Raw genomic sequence first — 23716 nt, 5'->3', positions numbered from 1 at the left:
GTAGGGAACGTCCCACCTTTGGGGACGAAACGATATCCATTGCCTCTTATTGCTTTCAAATTTTTTCTCGTGTCAACATAGAACAACAAGAGTGTTGTGTGATTTTTTGTGATTTTTCGGGGTTCGTTTGGACATTTTTATGCATTAACTCAGTTTTCAATGCATTTTATGTGCATAATTCAAATTTGAACTACATGCACATGCTCCAGTGCATATAAATTGGTTGAAAAATCAAATATGTGTCCTTGGGTGCATGCTTAGGTCCCATGCAAGAAATGGGAATGAATTCCAAACACCGGGGCACCGTTGATTGCCGGCAAAACACTGAGATGCCTGGTTTTTAAATTCTAGTAAATCCAAAACTCGTCTGAAATTCATGAAACTTGGCATGCTATCATGGAGCGGCATCAACATGTCGTGGTACAAATTTTGTCCCATTTGGGGCAGGTTTGGGTATATGCTTCTCACAAACCGGAGCTTCTCATAACAAGCATGATGGTTTTCGGTAGGGAACGTCCCACCTTTGGGGACGAAACGATATCCATTGCCTCTTATTGCTTTCAAAATTTTCTCTCGTGTCAACATAGAACAACAGGAGTGTTGTGTGATTTTTTGGGGTTCGTTTGGACATTTTTATGCATTAACTGAGTTTTCAATGCATTTTATGTGCATAATTAAAATTTGAACTACATGCACATGCTCCAGTGCATATAAATTGGTTGAAAAATCAAATATTTATCCTTGGGTGCATGCTTATGTCCCATGCAAGAAATGGGAATGAATTTCAAACACTGTGGCACCGTTCATTGCCGGCAAAACATAGAGATGCCTGGTTTTTAAATTCTAGTAAATCCAAAACTCGTCTGAAATTCATGAAACTTGGCATGCTATCATGGAGCGGCATCAACATGTCGTGGTACAAATTTTGTCCCATCTGGGGCAGATTTGGGTATATGCTTCTCACAAACTGGAGCTTCTCACAACAAGCATGATGGTTTTCGTAGGGAACATCCCACCTTTGGGGACGAAACGATATCCATTGCCTCTTATTGCTTTCAATTTTTTTCTAGGACAAGGATCCCATTGTATGGCAAGGGGATCTCGGCGACATCAAAGACGATCTTCTCCATCCTATAGTTCAGCTCGCCCCCAAACGTAATGGGCAGCGTAATTTTACCTTTTGGCTAGCTCCTTCCCGGGTTGACCCCTTGAAACGTGCCCGTCTCTTCGAGGTCTCCATCAGGAATTTGCAGCTTCTTGATCACAGCGGGCGAGATCAAATTCAGACCGGACCCACTGTCAACCAGCACTTTGGTCACCTTGAGGTTGCGTATTGTTGGTGAAACCAACAACGGCAAACACCCGACCGCAGTTGTGCGGTCAGGGTGATCCTCGGTGTCAAAAATGATGGGTGTGCGGGACCACTTCAGTGGCTTCTGGGCATCGAACAACGGCTCCGCCGCAGTGAACTCACGCACCCACTACTTCAGTTGGTGGTGTGAGGTGTGCAACGAGGCGCCACCGTCGACGCACATAGCCTCCGTAGCCTTCTGGAACTCGTGCTCACCGGACTCGTCATCCTCGTCGTGATCATCATCCTCCTCCTTCTTGTCGCGGCCCCTAGCGGGCCTCTCTTGTTGGTTATCTTTGCCGCGGCGACCCCCTTGGCCGCCATGCTTCTTGCCGGATCCCTCAGCACCATCCTAACCCTTCTCCTTGTCTCGCCTTTCATATTCAGCCTTCTGCTTTTCTGCAAGTAGCTCAACTTGTCGGCAGTTCTGGAGGTCATGGCCCTTGGTGCGGTGGATCTTGCAGTACTGCTTGTTGGAGCCTCCTGGCTTGCCGACGGCCGCCAGGGCCAAGCAGGCGGGACACCCGGCAACCTCCTTGCCGGGGCCATCAGCCTTGGCCTTTTTGGCGGCGCCGAGCTCGCCGGATCCCTCAACGGCAAGCACAGTCTTGCCCTTGCGCTTCTTGTTGCGGCGTCGACCTTTCTTTGTCGGGGCGGCGGTGTCTTCGTCAGTGGAGTCGGTTTCTGCACCGGCGTCCTCACCGGGGTACTTCCTCCCCTCTTCAGCTCGAGCACATGTATCGGCCAGAACATAAAGTTCGGCCACATCTTTGACCTTGTTCATCGCCAACTCTTCACGCATCTTGCGGTTGCGCACATTCTGATGGAATGCGCTGATAACAGCGGCGGTATGAACATCTGGGATGTTGTACTGCACCCGGCTGAACCTCTGTATGTACTTGCGCAGGTTTTCACCTTCTTTCTGGGGGATGATATGCAAATCGCTTGCCTGGCCATGAGCTTGGTGGCCTCCAGTGAAGGCGCCAACAAACTCATGACACAAATCCGACCAAGAAGAAACGGAATCCACTGGCAAGTGCATCAACCATGACATGACGTTGGGTTTGAGTGCCAACGGGAAGTAATTGGCAAGCACCTTGTCGTCGCGAGCTCCAGCAGCTTGCATCGCGATGGTGTAGATGCTGAGGAACTCCGACGGGTGGGTCTTGCCGTTGTACTTCTCGCCAACATCGGGCTTGAACGTGCGGTGGGAGGGCCATTGGAACTGCCGCAACTCTCGGGTAAAGGCTAGACAACCCACCTCATAAGGCAGGTCGCCAGGGCCCCCCGGCGCCGGGTGGTCCATAGTAGGCCCCACACGCCGATCTGACTGATGGGGCGTCTCCCTCGTCATTTGATGGTAGTTCGAGCGTCTTCCTGGGCCCGTTCCCGAAGGACTTGACATTGGTTGCGGCGTGTTCGCGGGTCGGACGACGCTGTGGAAATGTTGCCACCGACGTTCGGTCGACGGGCCGGTGGCTGTTGTCGCGGCCGCGGGGGGGGGGGGGGGGAGAGTGCACCGTGGTCGCAGCGTCTCTGGTCCCCCCACCGCCGGCATGCACCGGCTCATCAGGACGTCGGTACGAGGGTCCCGTTGGGAGCGGCTTGTCTTTGTTGGCGAAGCTGACAAGGCTTCGGATGGTGGCTCTCCACTCGTCGAGCTTCTCCGCAGCAGGGGAAGTCGAGGAGCAGCTGCACGCGCGCCAGCGCTTCTGCTGGCGTAGGCGGCGGCGAGATCTGCGTAGACCGTGACGCGCTCCGACTTCTAACCGGGTTAGAAGGGACTCTGTCGCGGTCTCACGGTCGCACGCCGCCTGCACCGGCGTCTGAGCGCACACGCCGGCCTAGTTCGTCATGAGAGTGGCGCGCAAGGCTCTTTTTGTGGCGGTGCCCGGGGGCTCCGGCATCGCGGTGTTGCTCATCACGCGCGCCCTGGGAAGGGCGCGGCGTGGGCGCCGGCTGGGGTGCCGTAGAGGCTGTTGCGCCGCCCGCGGGCAGCACGGCCGCGCCCCTGGACCCAGCGGCGCGTAGCTCGTCGTCTCGGATTCGGACGATGCCGCTCTCCTGGCTCTGATCGCCAGAATGTCGTGGATGCTCGCGGGCCACGTCCCCGGCCCCATCCGTGGGCACCCGGGCGCCTGCTCGCGCTGGCGCAGATGGACCGGCCCCAGACGAGCTGATCATTGTGATCCCCTTCTTCTTGGGGGCCATGGTGATGACGAAGTCGGTGTGCTAACCTTCAAACCGGATTTTCACAGCTTGCGCCCCCTACCTGGCGCGCCAAAGATGTCGGGGGAAACGACACCTATGGGATCACGAGGGGTCTTCACAAAGATCTGCATGCCACCATGGAGGCGCCTCCCGAGCTGTGGTTCCAGTGTGGTTGAGGGCGTCGGAACTCTCAGGCTCAAGGGTGGCAGCCCTGCTGGCGTTGGGCAAGTTGCCCCGTCAAGGTTCTTACCGGGGCTGTGGAGGCCGCCCCGGCAAGGGCCTTGCCGGGGGAGTCCATCTCGCCCTTCTGCTCTTCGTGTTTCTGGCTTGGCGTCGGTCTGGTCGTCTTGTGCCCTTGCTTCCTCTGCCCCGCCAAGCATGGCCAGGGGCGTGGGGCTGCGACTGCCCGCGCACAAGTAAAGGGGTGCAAAAAGGGACCCCTACTTTTGTACACTGACACTTATGAGTGGCGGTCGGGGACGAGCGATGGTCTTTTCCTACCAATCTATCCCCCTAGGAGCATGCGTGTAGTACTTTGTTTCGATGACTAATAGATTTTTGCAATAAGTATGTGAGTTCTTTATGACTAATGTTGAGTCCATGGATTATATGCACTCTCACCTTTCCGCCATTGCTAGCCTCTCTAGTACCACGCAACTTTCGCCGGTACCATGAACCCACCACATATCCTTCCTCAAAATAGCCACCATACCTACCTATCATGGCATTTCCATAGCCATTCTGAGATATATTGCCATGCAACTTTCCACCGTTCCGTTTATTATGACATACATCATCATTGTCATATTGCTTTGCATGATCATGTAGTTGACATCGTATTTGTGGCAAAGCCACCGTTCGTCATTTTTGTATACATGTCGCTCTTGATTCATTACACATCCCGGTACACCGCCAGAGGCATTCATATAGAGTCATATTTTGTTCTAAGTATCGAGTTGTAATTGATGAGTTGTAAGTAAATAAAAGTGTGATGATCTTCATTATTAGAGAATTGTCCCATGTGAGGAAAGGATGATGGAAACTGTGATTCCCCCACAAGTCGGGATGAGACTCTAGACGAAAAAAATAGGCCAAAAAATGAGAGAAGGCCCAAATAAAAAATGAGACAAAAAGGACAATGTTACTATCCTTTTTGCCACACTTGTGCTTCAAAGTAGCACCATGATCTTCATGATAGAGAGTCTCCTATGATATCACTTTCATATACTAGTGGGAATTTTTCATTATAGAACTTGGCTTGTATATTCCAATGATGGGCTTCCTCAAATTGCCCTATGTCTTCGTGAGCAAGCAAGTTGGATGCACACCCACTTAGTTTCTTTTTGAGCTTTCATAAACTTATAGCTCTAGTGCATCCGTTGCATGGCAATCCCTACTCACTCACATTGACATCTATTAATGGGCATCTCCATAGCCCGTTGATACACCTAGTTGATGTGAGACTATCTCCTTCTTTTTGTCTTCTCCACAACCACCGTCCATTCCACCTATAATGCTATGTCCATGGCTCACGCTCATGTATTGCGTTAAAGTTGAAAAAGTTTGAGAACATCAAAAATATGAAACAATTGCTTGGCTTGTCATCGGGTTGTGCATGATTTAAATATTGTGTGTGATGAAGATGGAGCATAGCTAGACTATATGATTTTGTAGGGATAAGCTTTCTTTGGCCATGTTATTTTGAGAAAACATAATTATTTTGTTAGTATGCTTGAAGTATTATTGTTTTTATGTCAATATTAAACTTTTATTTTGAATCTTACGGATCTGATCATTCATGCCACAATAAAGATAATTACATGGATAAACATGATAGGTAGAATTCCACATCAAAAATTCTGTTTTTATCATTTACCTACTCGAGGACGAGCAGGAATTAAGCTTGGGGATGCTTGATACATCTCCAACGTATCTATAATTTTGATTGTTCCATGCTATTATATTATCTGTTTGGATGTTTTATATGCATTAATATGCTATTTTATATGATTTTTGGGACTAACCTATTAACCTAGAGCCCAGTGCCAGTTTCTGTTTTTTCCTTGCTTTAGAGTTTCACAGAAAAGGAATACCAAACGGAGTCCAAACGGAATAAAACCTTCGCGATGATTTTTCTTGGACCAGAAGACACCCAGGAGACTTGGAGTGCAAGTCAGAGGAGCCTCGAGGCGGCCACAAGGGTGGAGGGCGCGCCCAAGGGGTGGGGCGCTCCCCCCAACCTTGTGGGCCCCTCATAGGTCTCCTGACCTAATTCCTCCTCCTATATATACTCTTATACCCCATCCAGGGGAGCCACGAAACCACTTTTCCACCGCCGCAACCTTCAGTACCCGTGAGATCCCATCTTGGGGCCTTTTCCGACATCCTGCCGGAGGGGGGATCGATCCTGGAGGGCTTCTACATCAACACCATTGCCTCTCCGATGAAGCGTGAGTAGTTTACTTCAGACCTACGGGTACATAGCTAGTAGCTAGAGGGCTTCTTCTCTCTCTTTGATTCTCAATACAATGTTCTCCTCGATGTTCTTGGAGATCTATTCGATGTAATACTCTTTTGCGGTGTGTTTGCCAAGATCCAATGAATTGTGGATTTATGATCAGCTTATCTATGAATATTATTTGAATCTCCTCGGAATTCTTTTATGCATGATTTGATATCTTTGCAAGTCTCTTCGAACTATCGATTTGGTTTGGCCTACTAGATTGGTTTTTCTTGCAATGGGAGAAGTGCTTAGCTTTGGGTTCAATCTTGCGGTGTCCTTTCCCAGTGACAGCAGGGGCAACAAGGCACGTATTGTATTGTTGCCATCGAGGATAAAAAGATGGGGTTCTCATCATATTGCTTGAGTTAATTCCTCTACATCATGTCATCTTGCTTAAGGCGTTACTCTGTTCTTATGAACTTAATACTCTAGATGCATGCTGGATAGCGGTCGATGTGTGGAGTAATAGTAGTAGATGCAGAATCGTTTCGGTCTACTTGACATGGACGTGATGCCTATATTCATGATCATTGCCTTAGATATCGTCATAACTTTGCACTTTTCTATCAATTGCTCGGCAGTAATTTGTTCACCCACCGTAATAATTTCTATCTTGAGAGAAGCCTCTAGTGAAACCTATGGCCCCCGGGTCTATTTTACATCATATTAGTTTCGAGTCAACTTGCCAATTTCTGTCGTCGTTTCCTTACTTTGCAATATTTAATTTTCGTTCCATAAACCAAAAAATACCAAAAATATTACTTTACCATTTATCCATCTCTATCAGATCTCACTTTGAGAATAACCGTGAAGGGATTGACATACCCTTTGTCGCGTTGGTTGCAAGTTGGTGTTTGTTTGTGCAGGTATTCAGTGGCTTGTTGCATAGTTTCCTACTGGATTGATACCTTGTTTCTCAAAACTGAGGGAAATACTTACGCTCCTTTGCTGCATCACCCTTTCCAAGGAAAAAACCAACGCAAGCTCAAGAGGTAGCAGTATCAAGCATGGATCGATCATTATGAGAAAGCCGAGCATAAAAATTCTGGATAATAATTTCTCTTGAGAGCTCATGATTGGGCATGAATATAACATTGACTTAAGCCTCCCCCAAGCTAGAGTGATACTTTCTCCTTCACGAGGCCAAAAATTATATATGTAATTCCGATCAGGATGAACTAGATGCATAGGATAATTTTTTGGTGGAACTCCAATTTCAATCGATTCCAATTCCAAGATCCAATATCATCGCATAGCCTATACCATGTCAATGCTTTTCCCTTCAAAGATAAAGGGAAAACCTTCTTCATAACTTCACCTCCGGGTAAACCTGCAAGCTTGAACAATCCACAAATTTGTTCCACATATATCAAGTGCATATCAGGATGTTCGGTTCCATCTCCTGCATAAGGATTAGCTAGCAGGTGTTCTATCATACCCGAAGGAATTTCATATTCAATATTTTTAGTAGGTGTAGTAGGTTGAGGCGTAGCTAATTTTGGTTCCGGTCGAAGTGAAGATACCCCGAACAAACCCCTCAAAGGATTGTTTTCAATAGTAACAAGTGACAAGAAATTTCAGCACACTATATAAATGTTTCCTTACCAAATTCCACTTACCAAAGGCGCTTCACTCCCCGGCAACGGCGCCAGAAAATAGCCTTGATGACGCACAAGTATATGGGATCAATTGTATTTCTTTTCTATAAGTAAGAGTGTCGAACCCAACGAGGAGCAGAAGGAAATGACAAGTGGTTTTCAGCAAGGTAATGTCTGCAAGTGCTGAAATTGTATGTAGCATAGTAGTTTGATAGCAAGATAATTTGTAACGAGCAAGTAACAATAATAGTAACAAAAGTGCAGCAAGATAGCCCAATCCTTTTGAGGCAAAGGACAGGCCAAAACGCTCTCTTATGATAAGCAAAGCGTTCTTGAGGGTACACAGGAATTTTATCTAGTCACTTTCACCATGTTGGTTCGATTCGTGTTCGCTACTTTGATAATTTGTTATGTGGGTGGACCGGTGCTTAGCTGGTCTTCTTACTTGAGCAAACCTCCTACTTATGATTAACCCTCCCGCAAGCATCCGCAACTATGAGAAAAGTATTAAGAATAAATTCTAACCATAGCATTAAACTTTTGGATCCAATCGGTCCCTTACGGAATAGCGCATAAACTAGGGTTTAAGCTTCTGTCACTTTCGCAACCCATCATCTAATTTCTACTCCGCAATGCATTCCCTTAGGCCCAAATATGGTGAAGTGTCATGTAGTCGACGTTCACATGACACCACTAAGGGAATCACAACATATATACTATCAAAATATCGAACAAATATCAAGTTCACATGATTACTTGCAACATGATTTTTCCAGTGACCTCAAGAACAAAAGTAACTACTCACAAATGATAATCATGCTCAAGATCAGAGGGGTATTAAATAGCATATTGGATCTGAACATATAATCTTCCACTTTCCCCCTCCGGGAGGAAAGTTCCCCCGGCGGAATTGCTCCGCCGGAGGGCAAAAGTGCTCCTGCCCAAGTTCCGCCTCGAGACGGTGGCGCTCCGTCCCGAAAGTCCTCCCCTTATTTTTTCTAGGTCAAAATGACCTATATACCAGAAGATGGGCACCGGAGGTGGGCCTGGGTGAGCACAACCCACCAGGGCGCGCCCAGGTGGGTTGCGCCCACCTGGTGGGCCTCCTCTGGTACTTATTTGCTCTAATATTCTTCATATATTCCATAAAAATTCTCTGTGAAGTTTTAGCTTGTCTGGAGTTGTGCAGAATAGGTAGCCTGACGTAGCTTTTTCAGGTCCAGATTTCCAGTTGCCGGAATTCTCCCTCTTTGTGTGTACCTTGCATATTATGAGAGAAAATGCATTAGAATTACTCCAAAAAGCATTATTATGCATGAAAACATAATAAATAACAGTAGGAAAACATGATGCAAAATGGACGTATCATCCTCCACCTCGCCAACCTTGTCTGCCATCTTCCCCGTCGTCGACTACATCCACGTTGTCCTCTACAGCCTCGCGGGATGCCAAGACGAGCCCTCTTGCTCCTCGTCTTCGACTCAAGCCACCGCACTTGTTCGACGGCCGCCATCGCCGACTCCGACAACTTCTCTCCTAGCCGAGCACATCATCGTGTTCGTGGTGAGCATCCGCTCTTCCCCATCCATTTTCCCCCTCGATCACGCGCTCTGTCGATGTTTACCATGTCCCCCCGAATCATCGCCGTCGAACCTCGCTATCGGCGAGTGCTCCGACCCCCCTTGCTTGTTGCGCATGTCTGGCGAGTTCCCCTTCCCGCGTAGTGTTCCTCCATAGTAGTCGCCGCAATTCTCCCTAGGGTTTGTCTGGTTCGAGTCCGTCACCGCCGCCTCTGACCCTCGTCGCCAGCGTCGCCTCCATCGCCGTCCGATGCTGTGGGTTACACACACGCACGGGGGATCCAGGCGCGCTTCCATCAGTGCCCTCCGTCGTGCCGTAGGGTCATCGGAACAACTCCCGCGAGCCCTCCGCCGCCTCTGGCCACGCCGTCGACCTCCTCTGTTTTCCCCTGCTTCGACTCTGTCGTGTGCCACTGCCAAGTGGACCCCATAGGACCCACTGGTCAGCGAGTCAGGGGACCAGGACCCACCTGTCGTCCCCTCTCCCCATTTTCTTCTTTTCTTTTATGCATTAATTTAGCATATTCCATTTCAGGCAAAGAGCATCTTTCCTTTTCAGGCAAGTCCAGTTCTGGACATACTATTTATGGAAATTTGCCATTTCTGTTTAATTCCATATTAGGCAGGTTCTAACTTAATGCAATTGTGGTTATTTTACTACAGCAACATATACATATTATATATGTTTTTTGGGTAGAAAATCCCACTAATCCATCTATGGCATCCATTTCATCATTTGGGCAAGTTTGTGAACACGTTATTTTCACAACATATGCCATTCTGTCTTTTTATATGTTTTTGTGTGATTTAGATATGAGCAATTTCATGACATGAGTAGGAGTGCAAACATGCCATATTTCTGCTAGTTTTTCTCCCATGCCGTGATATGCACTGTAGTGAGTGAAACAAGCTTGCAAACATGCCTACATGAATCTGTTTAGCCATGCCATGTTTATTTTTGCTAAGTCTGGATCTGACAACATAACTTGCCATTTTGCATTAATGCTATCATCAAAGCTTAGATCTTTGGAGCATGATCAGTAAGGGAGTTTTGTTAAGTGCATTTAGTACATGAATTCCATGTTCTTGTTTTCCATGATAAGTTCTTGTAGCATGTAGTTTGCTAGCTCTAAACATTGCAACCTGAATCTGTTTCTGCCATGTTCAGTGTTTTCTCTAAGTCTGTAAAACTGTTATCATTCGCCACTTTGCCATGCTGTTCTGATGACGATCTAGTGAGTTTTAGAAATATTTCAGTAATCATGTTTTGTAGTGTTTGTCATGTACTTCACTTCCATGCCATTTGTTTTCATGTTAAAGCCATGTTGCATATTCATATGAGGCATCCAAGTTAGCATGTTGATGTTTTGACAGTTGCATTGCATATCATATTGCTCACCGTGTGAGCTCCGTGCATCCGTTTTTGATGATCTTTAAATCGATTTCATCTGAAATCTTCCAATATTTCTAGTGGCATGCTTGGTTTACCAAGATTCTGTCCATGTCCATATTGTCTCCACTGTTTCTTTCCCGTTGACATTTCCCTCGTTCCGGTAGAACCGTAGCTCTGTGCATAACGTTCTTCCTTTGCATTCATGTTAGAATTGCATAAAGTATTTGTTCATTTCCATGCCTTGTTTGTTTACTGTATGCTTGTGATTCTTGTGGGTAGTTTCGGGAGACGAGTTCGAGTCCGAGGACCCTGTCGAGTAAGTTCATGAGGAGCAAGTTTTCGATACCACTCAGGACAATCCAGGCAAGATGATCATTACCCCCGATATCACTACTATTTTTGCTTGCTAGTTGTTCGTTCCTATCGCTATGTCACACTGCCTACCACTTGTTTATCCAGCCTCCTAAATTGCCATGATAAGCCTCTAACCCACCTTCCTAGCAAACCGTTGTTTGGCTATGTTACCGCTTGCTCAGCCCCTCTTATAGCGTGCTAGTTGCAGGTGCAGTGTAGGTTGTTCCATGTTGGGACATGGATATCATGGGATATCACAATATCTCTTATTTAATTAATGCATCTATATACTTGGTAAAGGGTGGAAGGCTTGGCCTTTTGCTTGGTGTTTTTTTCCACTCATGCCGCCTTATTTTCCATCATACCGGTCCTATGTTCCTTGAATTTTGTGTTCCTAACGCGGTCGGGGTTTATGGGCCCCCCTTGACAGTTCGCTTTGAATAAAACTCTTCCAGCAAGGCCCAACTTTGGTTTTACCATTTGTCCAATAACAACTAAAATTTGCATAGGTAGTAATTAACCCGAGGATTCTTCATCAACAACCCGGGCTAGTGCTCCTCATGAGTGTTGGTCCAAACTAGAGCACTGTGTAAGGCCGCCCTGGGGAAACTTGGGTTATTTTGGCCGTTGTATGCGTAGCTCATCCGTCGTGGCCTGAAACAAGATACATGCGGCTCCTATCGGGGTGTCGGCACGTCGGGAGGTCTTGATGGTTTTGTTTTACCATTGTCAAAATTTCTTGTGAACCGGGATTCCGAGCTTGGTCGGGTTGTCCCGGAAGGAGGTTTTTCCTTCGTGGATTGTCGGTGCAACAAACCCTGGGTCCGTTACCCAACTATGCACAGGCACGAGGTCAAGATTGAAGCACCAACTTAAGTCAGAGATTGAAGAACCAAGAGATTTGAAGAGCCAATATGCAGCCGAGAAGGACCAAGATCAAGCCAGAGGAACAAGATATCCGCAAGAGAAGGGCCTCCCTTGTCGGGCAGGCGAGCCCGGCAAGGGGCAAGGCCACCACCAGAAGTAGGCAACCAAGGCACCCCGGCAAGGTCTACCGGGGCTCGCGGGGGCTGAACCACTCCACCAACCACTCAAGTATGACCCACATTGTCGATCAGTGCGGTGTCAAGCCGTAAGATGATTAAGTGGCAGCCATTCGCCGCATGGCAGCCATTTCCTACAGAAGAAGCCTATAAATGACACCCGTCCTGCGACGTGTCAAGGGAACAGGTGCGAAGCTGGCGAGATAGCCCGGCAAGCCTTGCCGGGCAACCAGTGATGCGACACTAAGTGGTGCATTTAATGCACCCTGTCAGCCCGCAGAGTTAGGTATGATAGCACTGTTTGCTATCATATCAGTGGATAATGACCACTTTGCCATTTTGGTGACCCCTTAATCTATAAAAGGAGGCCCATGGCACCCGTAGGAAGGGTTGGAAAGTTGAGGAACCCACACCACCATACGTGCGTAGTCGCTGCTGCCCTACGGCAACCCAACCGGGCAAAGTGTACTGCGTATCACCATTCCCATTCCACCATCAATCCACTAAAGCAGGAGTAGGGTCTTACGCCTCACGGTGGCCCGAACCTGGGTAAATCGCTTGTGTGCTCTCTGTCGTGCTGCCGTGCGCTGGTCTGCTCTTTGTGCAACGCATCGTCCCTCTGCCGAACCAGCAAGGGGCCTCCTGGTCCCATAGGTGGGCGTGGATATCCCGCGACATCTTTGGCGCGCCAGGTAGGGGGAGTGCTTGCGCGAACCTGAGAGCGTGCGCAGCGCATCATCTTCATCACCATCTTCATCTTCGACGACGCCATCGACCATGGCGCCTAAGAACAAGAAGTCTGGCCCTTCGGCCCATCCTTCCACCTCGAAGGCTCCGCCGCCCGCAGCCTCTAATGTTGCGGGGGATGCGGAGACGAGCGAGGACGTGAGCGCTGATGGGGGCATAGTTGGAGCAGGTGGCGCCATCACCGCTTCCCCCGCGGCCCACACGGGAGCAGAAGATGTCGGAGGAGAATAGCATCAGCAATGCCTTGGCGGTCACGCTCCACAAGGTGTGGGCGAGGGGGTCACTCCGTCTGCACCCTCTCCTCCCACCGATGGGCATAGCCACAACAACGACGCTCGGTCTGGGGTGAACCATCGCCCTCCGGCTGCCCCCACCACGGGAGCGACTGTGGCCCATGTGCGTCCTCCCGAACGAGTCGACCAGACCACTGCGCTCGACGAAGCCGCTGACCCTCGAGCACCACCGCCGCGCGACCCCGCTGCCCAGGTGGTCGTCCCACAGCTGCATGGACGCGACACCCCCGCCGTCGCCGCCGCTGGCACCGTCAGGAGCTGGGCAACGGTGCGGTCGACATCATCAACATCTATGCCAAGCACTGCCACGGAGGCTATGGCGCGAGCTCAGCTGCTGCTGAGGTTTCCGCTAGCGGCCGAGCAGATGGATGAATGGCGTGCCACCATCCAAAGCCTACTCGGTTTCGCCAAAGCTGGGGGCTCATGGTGAGCTGGCCTGCCACGACCTCCCCAAGCGACAACAACTGCCCGCACTGCTGGCCGAGCAAAGGGGGTCGTCCCCACGGTGCAGTCCCCACCACGGCAGCCGACGCGAGCGCAATTGAATCAAGACCCCGATGACGTCTCGATGGCCTCTTCTGACCCTCGAGCATGTCCAGGGCAACGTCGAGCCCCGGAGGATAGGCGGCGGGGAGACGCGCGCGTCTTGATCGATTGGTGTCACGACGACCCCCGCCAGATCGACGGGTGTGGCGGCTTCAACGTCGACGAGCATGCGCTCGATGTTGGCGGGTGCCTGCCTTTCGAGGTCGGCTGCCCTGCTTTTACACGAGAGCTGCGGCAAGTCCGTTGGCTGTCCGTTCGCACGTTCAAGCCAGAGATACCAGAGAAATACGACGGGAGGCTTAACCCGGCAGAATTCTTGAGCATCTACACCATCGTTGTTCAAGCTGCCGGGGGAAGGGATGAGAAGGTGTTCGCCAACTACTTCCCCTTGGCCCTCAAGTCCAACGTGAAGTCCTGGCTGATGCACCTGCCGGAGAACTCCATTTTGTCATGGGCAGACCTGTGCCACGAGTTCATTGGCGCCTTCACTGGTGGCCACCAAGAGCCCGGCAGGCCCAACGACTTGCAACTTCTCCAGCAGAAGGAAGGAGAAACTCTTCGTAAGTATTTACAAAGATTCAATAAAGTTCATATGAATATTCCAAATATCCATCCGGCAACCGTTATAGCCGCCTTCCAGTCTAATGTGCACAATCGTCGCATTCGTTCTAAGATGAATGTGCGGTTGCCTAAGATTGTGAAGGAGCTATACACACTGGTGGATAAGTGTGCTCGGATGGAGGAAGGAAGGAAATTACCCGGAGAGGAAGATTCCATCAATATTGATTCAGAGGATGAAGATGAATCAATACCAGTCAGAGGAAGGGCAAGAAGCGCAGTAAGAAACCGAGGGATAAGGCAGTGATGACTCTGGAAGGTTCAGGCACACCCAGTACCGGCAAGAAGGCCAAGGCTGAGGCCCCCGGCAAGGAAGTTGCTACTTGCACAGCCTGCCGGGAAGCCGCTGCCGCCGAGAAAGCCGGGAAAGGTGATGGCCCGTATTGTAAGATCCGTCGGACAAAGGGCCACGACCTTCAGGAGTGCTACCAGATTGAACAGCTTGTCAAGAGATAGAGGGCAGAATATGATAAGCGTGATAAGGAAAAAAGGTCAGAATGCCGCTGGCGGAAAGGGCCGAGGCGGTGAAGCAAATCGCCCCGGCAAACCCTTTCGGAATCAAGGAAAGCCCGCCAGGGGCCAAGAGAAGGAAATCTGTGATGATGTGAGTGATGGAGGGAATGAAGAGGAAACAAGTGAGCAGGAGTTTCAGAAGGCCACTGACGCCCTATGCATTGATGGGGGTGCATCCTTGCACGCTCTCACCACCAGCTCAAGCAATGGGCATGAGAGGTCAATGCTATGGAGCCAGCACCAGAGGCCCGGAAACCACTCAAATGGTCCTGCACGCCAATCATTTTTTATGAAGAGCATCACCCTGGTTGCACCACTGCGGTAGGGTGCTTGCCGTTGTTGGTCTCCCCAACAATCCGCAACCTCAAAGTCACAAAGATGTTAGTGGATGGCGGGGTCGGGTTAAATCTGATTTCCCCAGCAGTTATCAGCAAGCTTCAGATTGGAGAAGAAGAGCTGGAGGTTACCGGCACATTTCAAGGGGTTAACCCTGGCAGGAGCCGTCCCAAGGGGAAGATTATGTTGCGGTGTCGTTTGGGGGAGAGCTGAACTATCGGACTGAAAAGGTTGTGTTTGATGTGGTTGATCTCCCCCTGCCGTACAATGGGATTCTTGGGCGCCCGGCCCTGGCCAAGTTCATGGCAGCGTCCCACTACGCTTACAACACCTTGAAGATGTCAGGGCCACTGGGGGTCATCATTATCCTATCAGATGAGAAGGATGCAATTATTTGCGTAGACAAGTTGTACTGGGATGCAGTCGCAGTGGAAGCAGCGGCGACTCTCGCCAAGGAAAGCAAAGGAAGGAAAAGGGATTGTGGCCTCCGGCAAGGAGTCCGGGAAGCGTGCCCCTCCGAGTGCATGGCACCCGTTGACGACGTGCCGAAGTGTTCCAACAGCAAGAGATCCAAGGTTGCTGCACCCCAAGTGAAGAAGGTCCCGGCAGGGCTGGCTGGCATTGATGGTACCTTCACCATCAGCGCCACTCTTGGTGACAAATAGGAAAGCGCACTCGTTGCCTTCCTGCGGGCAAATATCGATGTGATTGCCTGGCAACCATCTAATATCCCCGGTGTTCCTAGGGAGGTAATCGAGCACCACCTTGCTGTCTGCCCACATGCCCGACCTGTCAAGCAGAAAGTCCGGAAGCAGGCCTTGGAGCGGCAACAGTTCATTGCCGAGGAAATCAAGAAACTGGAGGCAGTTGGTTTGGTCAAAGGGGTACTGGACCCTACATGGTTAGCAAATCCAGTGGTAGTCTGGAAGGCAAATGGAAAATGGAGGCTTTGCATTGATTTCACAGATCTTAACAAGGCTTGCCCGAAGGACCCATTTCCCTTGCCGCGCATCGACCAGATTGTGGATTCCACTTCTGGGTGTGATTTGCTCTCCTTTCTGGATGCATACTCCGGATATCACCAGATCTTCGTGCCCAAAGAAGATGAGGAGAAGACATCGTTCATCACTCCATGTGGTACGTACTTCTTTGTCCGCATGCCATTCGGATTAAAGAATGCCGGGTCCACTTTTGCGAGGGCAGTCCAGATTGGTTTTGAGCCACAGTTGCACAGAAACATAGAAGCCTATATGGATGATATAGTGGTCAAAACTAAAGATAAGACCACTCTTATCCAGGATTTGGAGGAGACATTTGCTAACCTGCGCAAGATCAACTTGAAGATTAACCCAGAGAAGTGCGTGTTTGGTGTCCCCTCCGGCAATCTGCTTGGTTTCTTCGTGTCCCATCGGGGGATCGAAGCTAACCCTGACAAAATCAAGGCCATCGAGCAGATCCAAGCACCAAGGACAGTTAAGGATGTGAGGCACCTGACGGGATGCGTTTCCGCACTAAGTAGATTCATTTCCAAGTCTGTCGAGCGTGCCGTGCCGTTCTTTAAAATTTTGAAGAAAGCAGGGCCTGTGAAGTGGACCCCAGAAGCATATGCAGCTCCGCGGGAGTTGAAGGCTTACTTATCATCTGTGCCTACCTTGGTTGCACCCAGACCCCAAGAGCCATTGTTGCTTTACTTGGCGGCAACCAACCAAGTGGTCAGTGTGGCCTTGGTAGCACAGTGAGAAGTGAATGAGGTAGAAAGTGAACAGATCACGGCAGGGTCAGAAAAGGATCAGAACAACAATGAGCACGACAACGAGAGCAACACCAAGGATGCGGCAAGGAAGAAAGTGGTGCAGCACCCAGTGTACTTTGTTAGCTCCTTATTACAAGGGTCTAGATCGAGGTACTCTGGCGTGCAAAAGTTGATCTTTGGTCTAATCATGGCCTCAAGGAAACTGCGCCGCTACTTCCAAGCCCATGAGATCACAGTTTTCACTCGTTTTCCGCTGCAAAGGATACACCGAAACCCTGAGGCTACTGGCAGAATAGTGGAGTGGGCTTTGGAGTTATCCAGCTTTGGTTTGAAGTTTGAGAGCGCATCGACTATCCAGAGCAGGGCGCTGGCAGAGTTTATTGTAGAATGGACGCCAACCCCTGATGAGGAAGTGACAGAAATAGCTCTCCCCGGCAAGGAATCACCCCAAGAATGGATTATGTATTTTGATGGTGCTTTTTCCCTACAAGGAGCAGGGGCTAGCGTGCTTCTCGTTTCCCCCTCCGGGGAGCACTTGAAGTACTTCGTCCAAATGCACTTTGCCCGGGAAGAAGCCACCAACAATACAGCTGAGTACGAGGGACTCCTTGTCGGGCTCAGGATTGCAGCAGAATTGGGAATCAAGAAGCTGATCATACGAGGAGATTCACAGCTTGTGGTGAGACAAGTCAACAAAGATTATCAAAGCCCACTGATGGTAGCATACGTTGAGGAAGTAAGGAGATGGGAGGAGCACTTTGACGGGCTGCAAACAGAACACGTACCCCATGCGGAAAATAGCATAGTTGATCACCTGTCAAAGTGTGTTGCACAGAAGCTTCCTGTGGAACCATGAACTTTTGTTCTCCATCTCTCTCAGCCCTCCGTATCGCAGGCCACAATGGCTCGGAAAAGGAAAAAGTTGGACTACAGTAAGCCTCTCCCGGTCGAGCCGTCCACTCCCGGCAGAGACCCTGCCGGAAACAACTCCTCACAGCCTACCGGACCACCCCTCCAGCTGGGCCTATGGACCCCGCAAACGAGGTTGGTGCTCCCGCAGCAGTGGAGGTGCCGGTAGTCCTCGCTGTCGAGCCCCAGGCTCCAACTTGGGCGAGGCACATCGTCCGCTTCCTCCAAACCCGAGAACTTCCGGGCGACCAAGATGAAGCTGAGAAAGTAGCCTGGAGGGCCAGCATGTATCAGTTTGTCGATGACACTCTATACAGAAGGAGGCCCAACATTGTGAAATTGAAGTGTGTCTGTCGGGAGGATGGAAAGGAACTGCTGGCTGAGATTCACAAAGGAATGTGCAGCTCACACATTGGATCAAGGGCATTAGTTGGGAAAGCATTCCAGCAAGGATTCTATTGGCCCACAGCCCTCCAAGATGCGGTCGAGCTCATCACGACATGTGAAGCCTGCCAGTTCCATTCCAAGAGAACACACCTGCCTGCCCAAGCCCTTCACACAATCCCTTTATCATGGCCATTTTCGGTCTGGGGGCTCGATATCCTCGGCCCCTTCCCCCGAGCAATCGGGGGCTTTGAATTCTTGTTCGTTGCCATCGACAAGTATACAAAGTGGCCAGAAGTGACTGTCGTGAGAAAGGTGACTGCTCAGTCGGCTAGCAAGTTCTCGAAAGAATTGGTGTGTCATTTTGGAGTTCTGGCAAGGATCATCACCGACAACGACACCCAATTCACGAGCCACGCCTTCATGCAATATGTTCGTACCCTCGGATGCAAGATCTCATTCGCCTCTGTGGCACACCCCCGGAGCAATGGAAGAGCTGAGAGGGCGAACGCTGAAGTGCTACGTGGACTCAAGACAAGAACTTTCGGTACGCTGCAGAAGCACGGCACGCGGTGGATTGAGGAGCTGCCGGTAGTTCTCTGGTCCCTCAGAACGACACCTAACCGAGCTACCGGGCAGACTCCCTTCTCCTTGGTCTACGGGACAGAAGCAGTTATCCCCTCGGAACTCATTTACGGGTCCCCTTGAGTACTTGCATATGATGAAGTAGCGCAAGATCAGCACCGGCGTGACGAAGCTGTGCTACTCGAGGAGAACCGTCTCCGGGCTGCTACGCGTGCTGCACGCTACCAGCAGGCCCTGCGTCGCTATCACAGCCGCAGGGTTCATGCCCGGTGTTTTGAGGAAGGTTACCTTGTCCTTAGGCGCGTTCAGTTCGCCAAGGGTACAAACAAGTTATCACTGAAGTGGGAAGGCCCTTACCGGGTGGTACGAGTCACCAGACCCGACGCAGTCCGTCTGGAGACCGGAGATGGCACTCAGTTGCAAAACTCATGGAATATTGAGCATCTCCGTAAGTACTACCCGTAAGGCGCGAGGCTGTCGGGCACTGCCCGGCAACCACCCTTTTGTACAGGCCCTGCCTCAGCTGCATGTAACACCTTGTACAAAGCAGGGCGATGGCCCCATGCAAGAGAAAATAAAGAAGCACTGTAGGGGGCCCCAACTAAGATTGCATGCATGCACGAGCACACCAAGATCACTGCATAAGCATTTCATGAGCATTTGCATATGCATATAGATAGGATTGCATCCTGCATTCATTCTCATCTACATGGAGTTCCAGGTTCCTGCCGTGAACTTGGCTTCGACAAGGGATGAGAAGATTGCACGGCACATTGATCCCCGGCAAAGCCAAACAGATAAGTTTTACCTCTTGTCCATTAGTGTTCTATAAGGCTATGACTTTGCAAAAGAAAACCTCGCCTCTCTTTTGCAACTTAGGTGCTCCCATCCATGACTCGAACGATGCTTCAGTCAGGATGGTCGCAGTAGCCTTTGGTAAAAAGGAGCCGGTGGGGGGCTGGCCCCTCTGTCTGTTCCCCGGCAGACGTGGCTCTCCGGCAGACAAAGTGGGTGCCGGCAGGATATCCTGCCGGGGAATACTCGTTTATTATTAAAGAGGCACTCCACCTCTGCATGGGCATACACAAGCACGGGTTCCCGGCAAGGTTCATCTTTTTCATTCATATGTTGATACAAGTACAAGCATTACAGAACACAAAGATGGACTTGAGAGATTACATTATTTGAATTAAAATTTGGCGATTGCCTACAAGTTTAAGATTGAAAAAAGATAAGTGCCCCGTAACCCCTCTTTTCTTTTCTCTGCTCCTCCTCCCCAGGATATTGAGGCAGGAGGGAGAGAAGAATAAAAGGAGCGCTTAGAAGGAGGGAACAACGAAGAGATCAGTGAAGCGGCCACCTGCTGTGACCCCCAGACGACACACTCCCAGGAGCCGCGCAAGGTGACGGGCAAAGCCCGTTGCCCCTCCCAAGGGAAGTGGGGGGGGGTAGAAACGGTAGCGGGATCGCCCACAATGAGCATGCAGCGCTACTATCGTCTCGACAGGCTAGGAGGGGGCGTCTTCTCCAGTGTTAACCCCCAGCTCCACCACAAGAAGGACTCGAGGCATGCCATGCCCCACCTGGCGGGCAGGAAGGCGCGCCTCTCATCAACAACAGCCCCAAGACCTCCGGGAGGGGCAATGCTGGGATTACCAATGATCTCCAGCCCCGCCTCCCGGCCGGGCCTTGAAGAGACCAAGATATTCACCACGCCAAGGACCAGATTCACTCCCCGAGCGCCAACACCAGCATGGGGCAACAATGGCCCCAAGCAGAAGCCCGGGGCTGTACCCAGGCTCCTCTCTTCGGCATCGTCGGTGGAAGCAGAGAATAAGGAAAGAAGAAGAGAAATGCAAAGGTGGATACTTCCGCCCTCCTCCACCCCTCCTTTTATAGGCGGGACAAGGAGGGGGACTGCTCCATCAACGGGTGACCACCGCCCTCCTCCGCCAATTGAAGGCAGGCGGACCCACCTCAAGATGCCCTCCCGCACCACGCGCCTCCGTTACCTACCCCGCGTGATGCATGCGGCTAAGGATAAGGGCACACTATGGGAAGAGTAAATTGGCGGTTTCTACCCCGTGTGTTAAATTCAATCACGGGCCATCACTACTGCGGCCCCACCACTATTGGCTTTACACCGCGCGCGGGGAAATCGAAAACCGTCCCGAAATCAAGACTAATGGAGCCGCAAAGGAAACCTCAAGGGGCCAACCCCTTCAACGATCCTGCCTATGCACTTATTAGGCCCTACCCTGATGACACTCAGCAGCACGTTCGGGGCAGGCCCGGGGGCTTCTGTCGGTGCAACAAACCCTGGGTCCGTTGCCGAACTGTGCACAGGCACGAGGTCAAGATTGAAGCACCAGCTTAAGTCAGAGATTGAAGAACCAAGAGATTTGAAGAGCCAATATGCAGCCCAGAAGGACCAAGATCAAGCTAGAGGAACAAGATATCGGCAAGAGAAGGGCCTCCCTTGCCGGGCAGGCGAGCCCGGCAAGGGCAAGGCCACCACCAGAAGCAAGCAACCAAGGCACGTCGGCAAGGTATGTCGGGGCTCGCGGGGGCTGAACCACCCCACCAACCACTCAAGTACGACCCACGTCGTCGATCAGTGCGGCGTCAAGCCGCAAGATGATCAAGTGGCAGCCATTCGCCACATGGTAGCCATTTCCTACAAAACAAGCCTACAAATGACACCCGTCCTGCGACGTGTCAAGGGAACAGGCGCGGAGCTGGCGAGATAGCCCGGCAAGCCTTGCCGGGCAACCAATGATGTGACACTAAGTGGTGCATTTAATGCACCCTGTCAGCCCGCAGAGTTAGGTATGATAGCATTGTTTGCTATCATATCAGTGGATAATGACCACTTTGCCATTGTGGTGACCCCTTAATCTATAAAAGGAGGCCCATGGCACCCGTAGGAAGGGTTGGAAAGTTGAGGAACCCACACCTCCATACGCGCGTAGTCGCTGCTGCCCTACGGCAACCCTGCCGGGCAAAGTGTACTGCGTATCACCATTCCCATTCCACCATCAATCCACTAAAGCAGGAGTGGGGTCTTACGCCTCACGGCGGCCTGAACCTGGGTAAATCGCTTGTGTGCTCTCTACTGTGCTGCCGTGCGCTGGTCTGCTCTTTGTGCAATGCGCCGTCCCCCTGCCGAAACAGCAAGGGGCCTCTTGGTCCCATAGGTGGTCGTGGATATACCGCGACATGGATCATGAGAGTTTGTGATGGACTAAGTTGGGACACCACTGCAGAGTTTTATCTTTCGAAAGCCGTGCCCGCGGTTATGTGGCAGATGGGAGTTTTTAATATCCGGTTGGAGTGAAGTTTACACTAAACTCGGTAAAATACACCAATCGTGTGTGTAACCGTGATCATCTCTTTTCGACGAAGTTCGGTAAGAGAACACAGTGGGGTTATGATTGCAACGTAAGTAGTTCAGGATCACTTCTTGATCATTACTAGTTTGCGACCGTATACGTAGCTCCTCATCTAATTATTGTATTCGTAAGTTAGCCACCATACAAATGCTTAGTGCTTGCTGCAACCTCACCACTTAACCATACCATTCCTATCTTAAGCTTTGTTAGTTTTGACACCGAGGGTGATATGATTACTGAGTCCCCGTGGCTCACAGTATACTACAAACACAGATGCAGGTACCCATGAGGCAGATACTGGTGATGCCACTGAGCTTCAGTGGGAGTTCGATGAAGAACGTGGGTGGATGTACGTCACATATCTGGACGATCAGTAGTAGCGACTAGTTGGGTCGGTCGGGGCCTAGCTTGGGTGGTTCTCCCTTTTATCATTTGTGTTTCGTTCGTAGTCGGACCCTTCTCTGCCTCTTGACAGATTGTATTATTTGATGATAATTGTGTGGATTTGTGGCGAGTGTAAGCCAAAGCTTGTATTCTATCTATTCAATACATGAGATGCGCAAAGATACAACCACTCTTGCGACCATACCAATATGCGCTTATGCCCCAAGTCATGCATCGACACGTGTGGGGTATAGTTGCATATTGGGCGTTACAACGGCAGCGATCCAGAATAATCGGCGATCCCGTAACATGGAGGCGAGATCCGGCGGGCTCTGCTCGAGGGGATCAGCGGCAGGGCGATCCTGATGGACTCCGACATTAGGAGTTGAGATAGAGATTTGTTGAGAGAAAGAAGTAATTTCGTCCGCAAGAAATCTTTTGGTTTCGTGAATGAAGAAGAAAATAGGTCATGGATAGATATGATGAGGAATAGAGAAATCTCATGTGAGTAAATTTTTATTATCACCTTTTCTCTTCAATTATCAATGACTGCCATCTCCACACACAAAAAAGAAACGCAGTCAAAGATCTAACAAACAAAACAGTCGAAGAAAACACAAGTTATCAATGGTCCACATATACATCTGATCGTGCAGCCATAGGCCCACATCCCAATATATAAAAAAACAGAACACCCACAAAGCCCATGGGCTACAACACAACAAAAGAGAAAAGACGAGCTAGCCGACAAGCCAAGGCCACGTGAAACAGGAACGCATCAGCATGGGGAATGCATTAGCCTAGGGAAATAGCACAAATCTAAAAGTTCTATCCAATGATAATGTGAGGTAACTATTTCACATCTAGATGTGAAATAGCAATCCCATTTTATATTAATGATTTCACATTTGTCATGATTTAAATTGGGTATTTTTTAAGTTTAGATTTATTATAAAAGTTCATTAGAAGTACAAAGCAAACATGATAAAAAAATTAGCCGTGAATGTGTCGCTCTCGTCCTTCCCTGCCGAATTTTGTCAACGACAGCCAGAAAATCTTCGTGCATGTGCCTCGAAGTGCCAATATACTGGGGCCACAATCGTTGCTGTTGAACCATTGAATTGATCTGAAGCGGCTGACACCAAATCTCGCCATCGGGCATGCACGAAGAAAAATCTAACCTTGCCTCCCCAAGGATATGACAAGAATCTATGATGGAGATC

The 23716-nt window shown here is 50.1% G+C and overlaps 1 protein-coding gene across 1 annotated transcript in view; it reads right to left on the bottom strand.

The window, feature by feature from the left end:
* Positions 1-13287, bottom strand: part of LOC123120466 (uncharacterized) — a 44958-nt gene extending 31671 nt beyond the window's left edge. Inside the window, exon 1 of the mRNA XM_044540468.1 lies at positions 12858-13287. Within this exon, the coding sequence (XP_044396403.1) occupies positions 12858-13287 (430 nt within the window). The remainder of the gene's footprint in view (positions 1-12857) is intronic.
* Between the last annotated feature and the right edge of the window lie 10429 nt (positions 13288-23716).

The sequence above is a fragment of the Triticum aestivum genome, chromosome 5D (assembly GCF_018294505.1).
Source record: "Triticum aestivum cultivar Chinese Spring chromosome 5D, IWGSC CS RefSeq v2.1, whole genome shotgun sequence".
Taxonomy (NCBI): domain Eukaryota; kingdom Viridiplantae; phylum Streptophyta; class Magnoliopsida; order Poales; family Poaceae; genus Triticum; species Triticum aestivum.
This window is presented reverse-complemented; position numbering and strand designations above follow the sequence as displayed.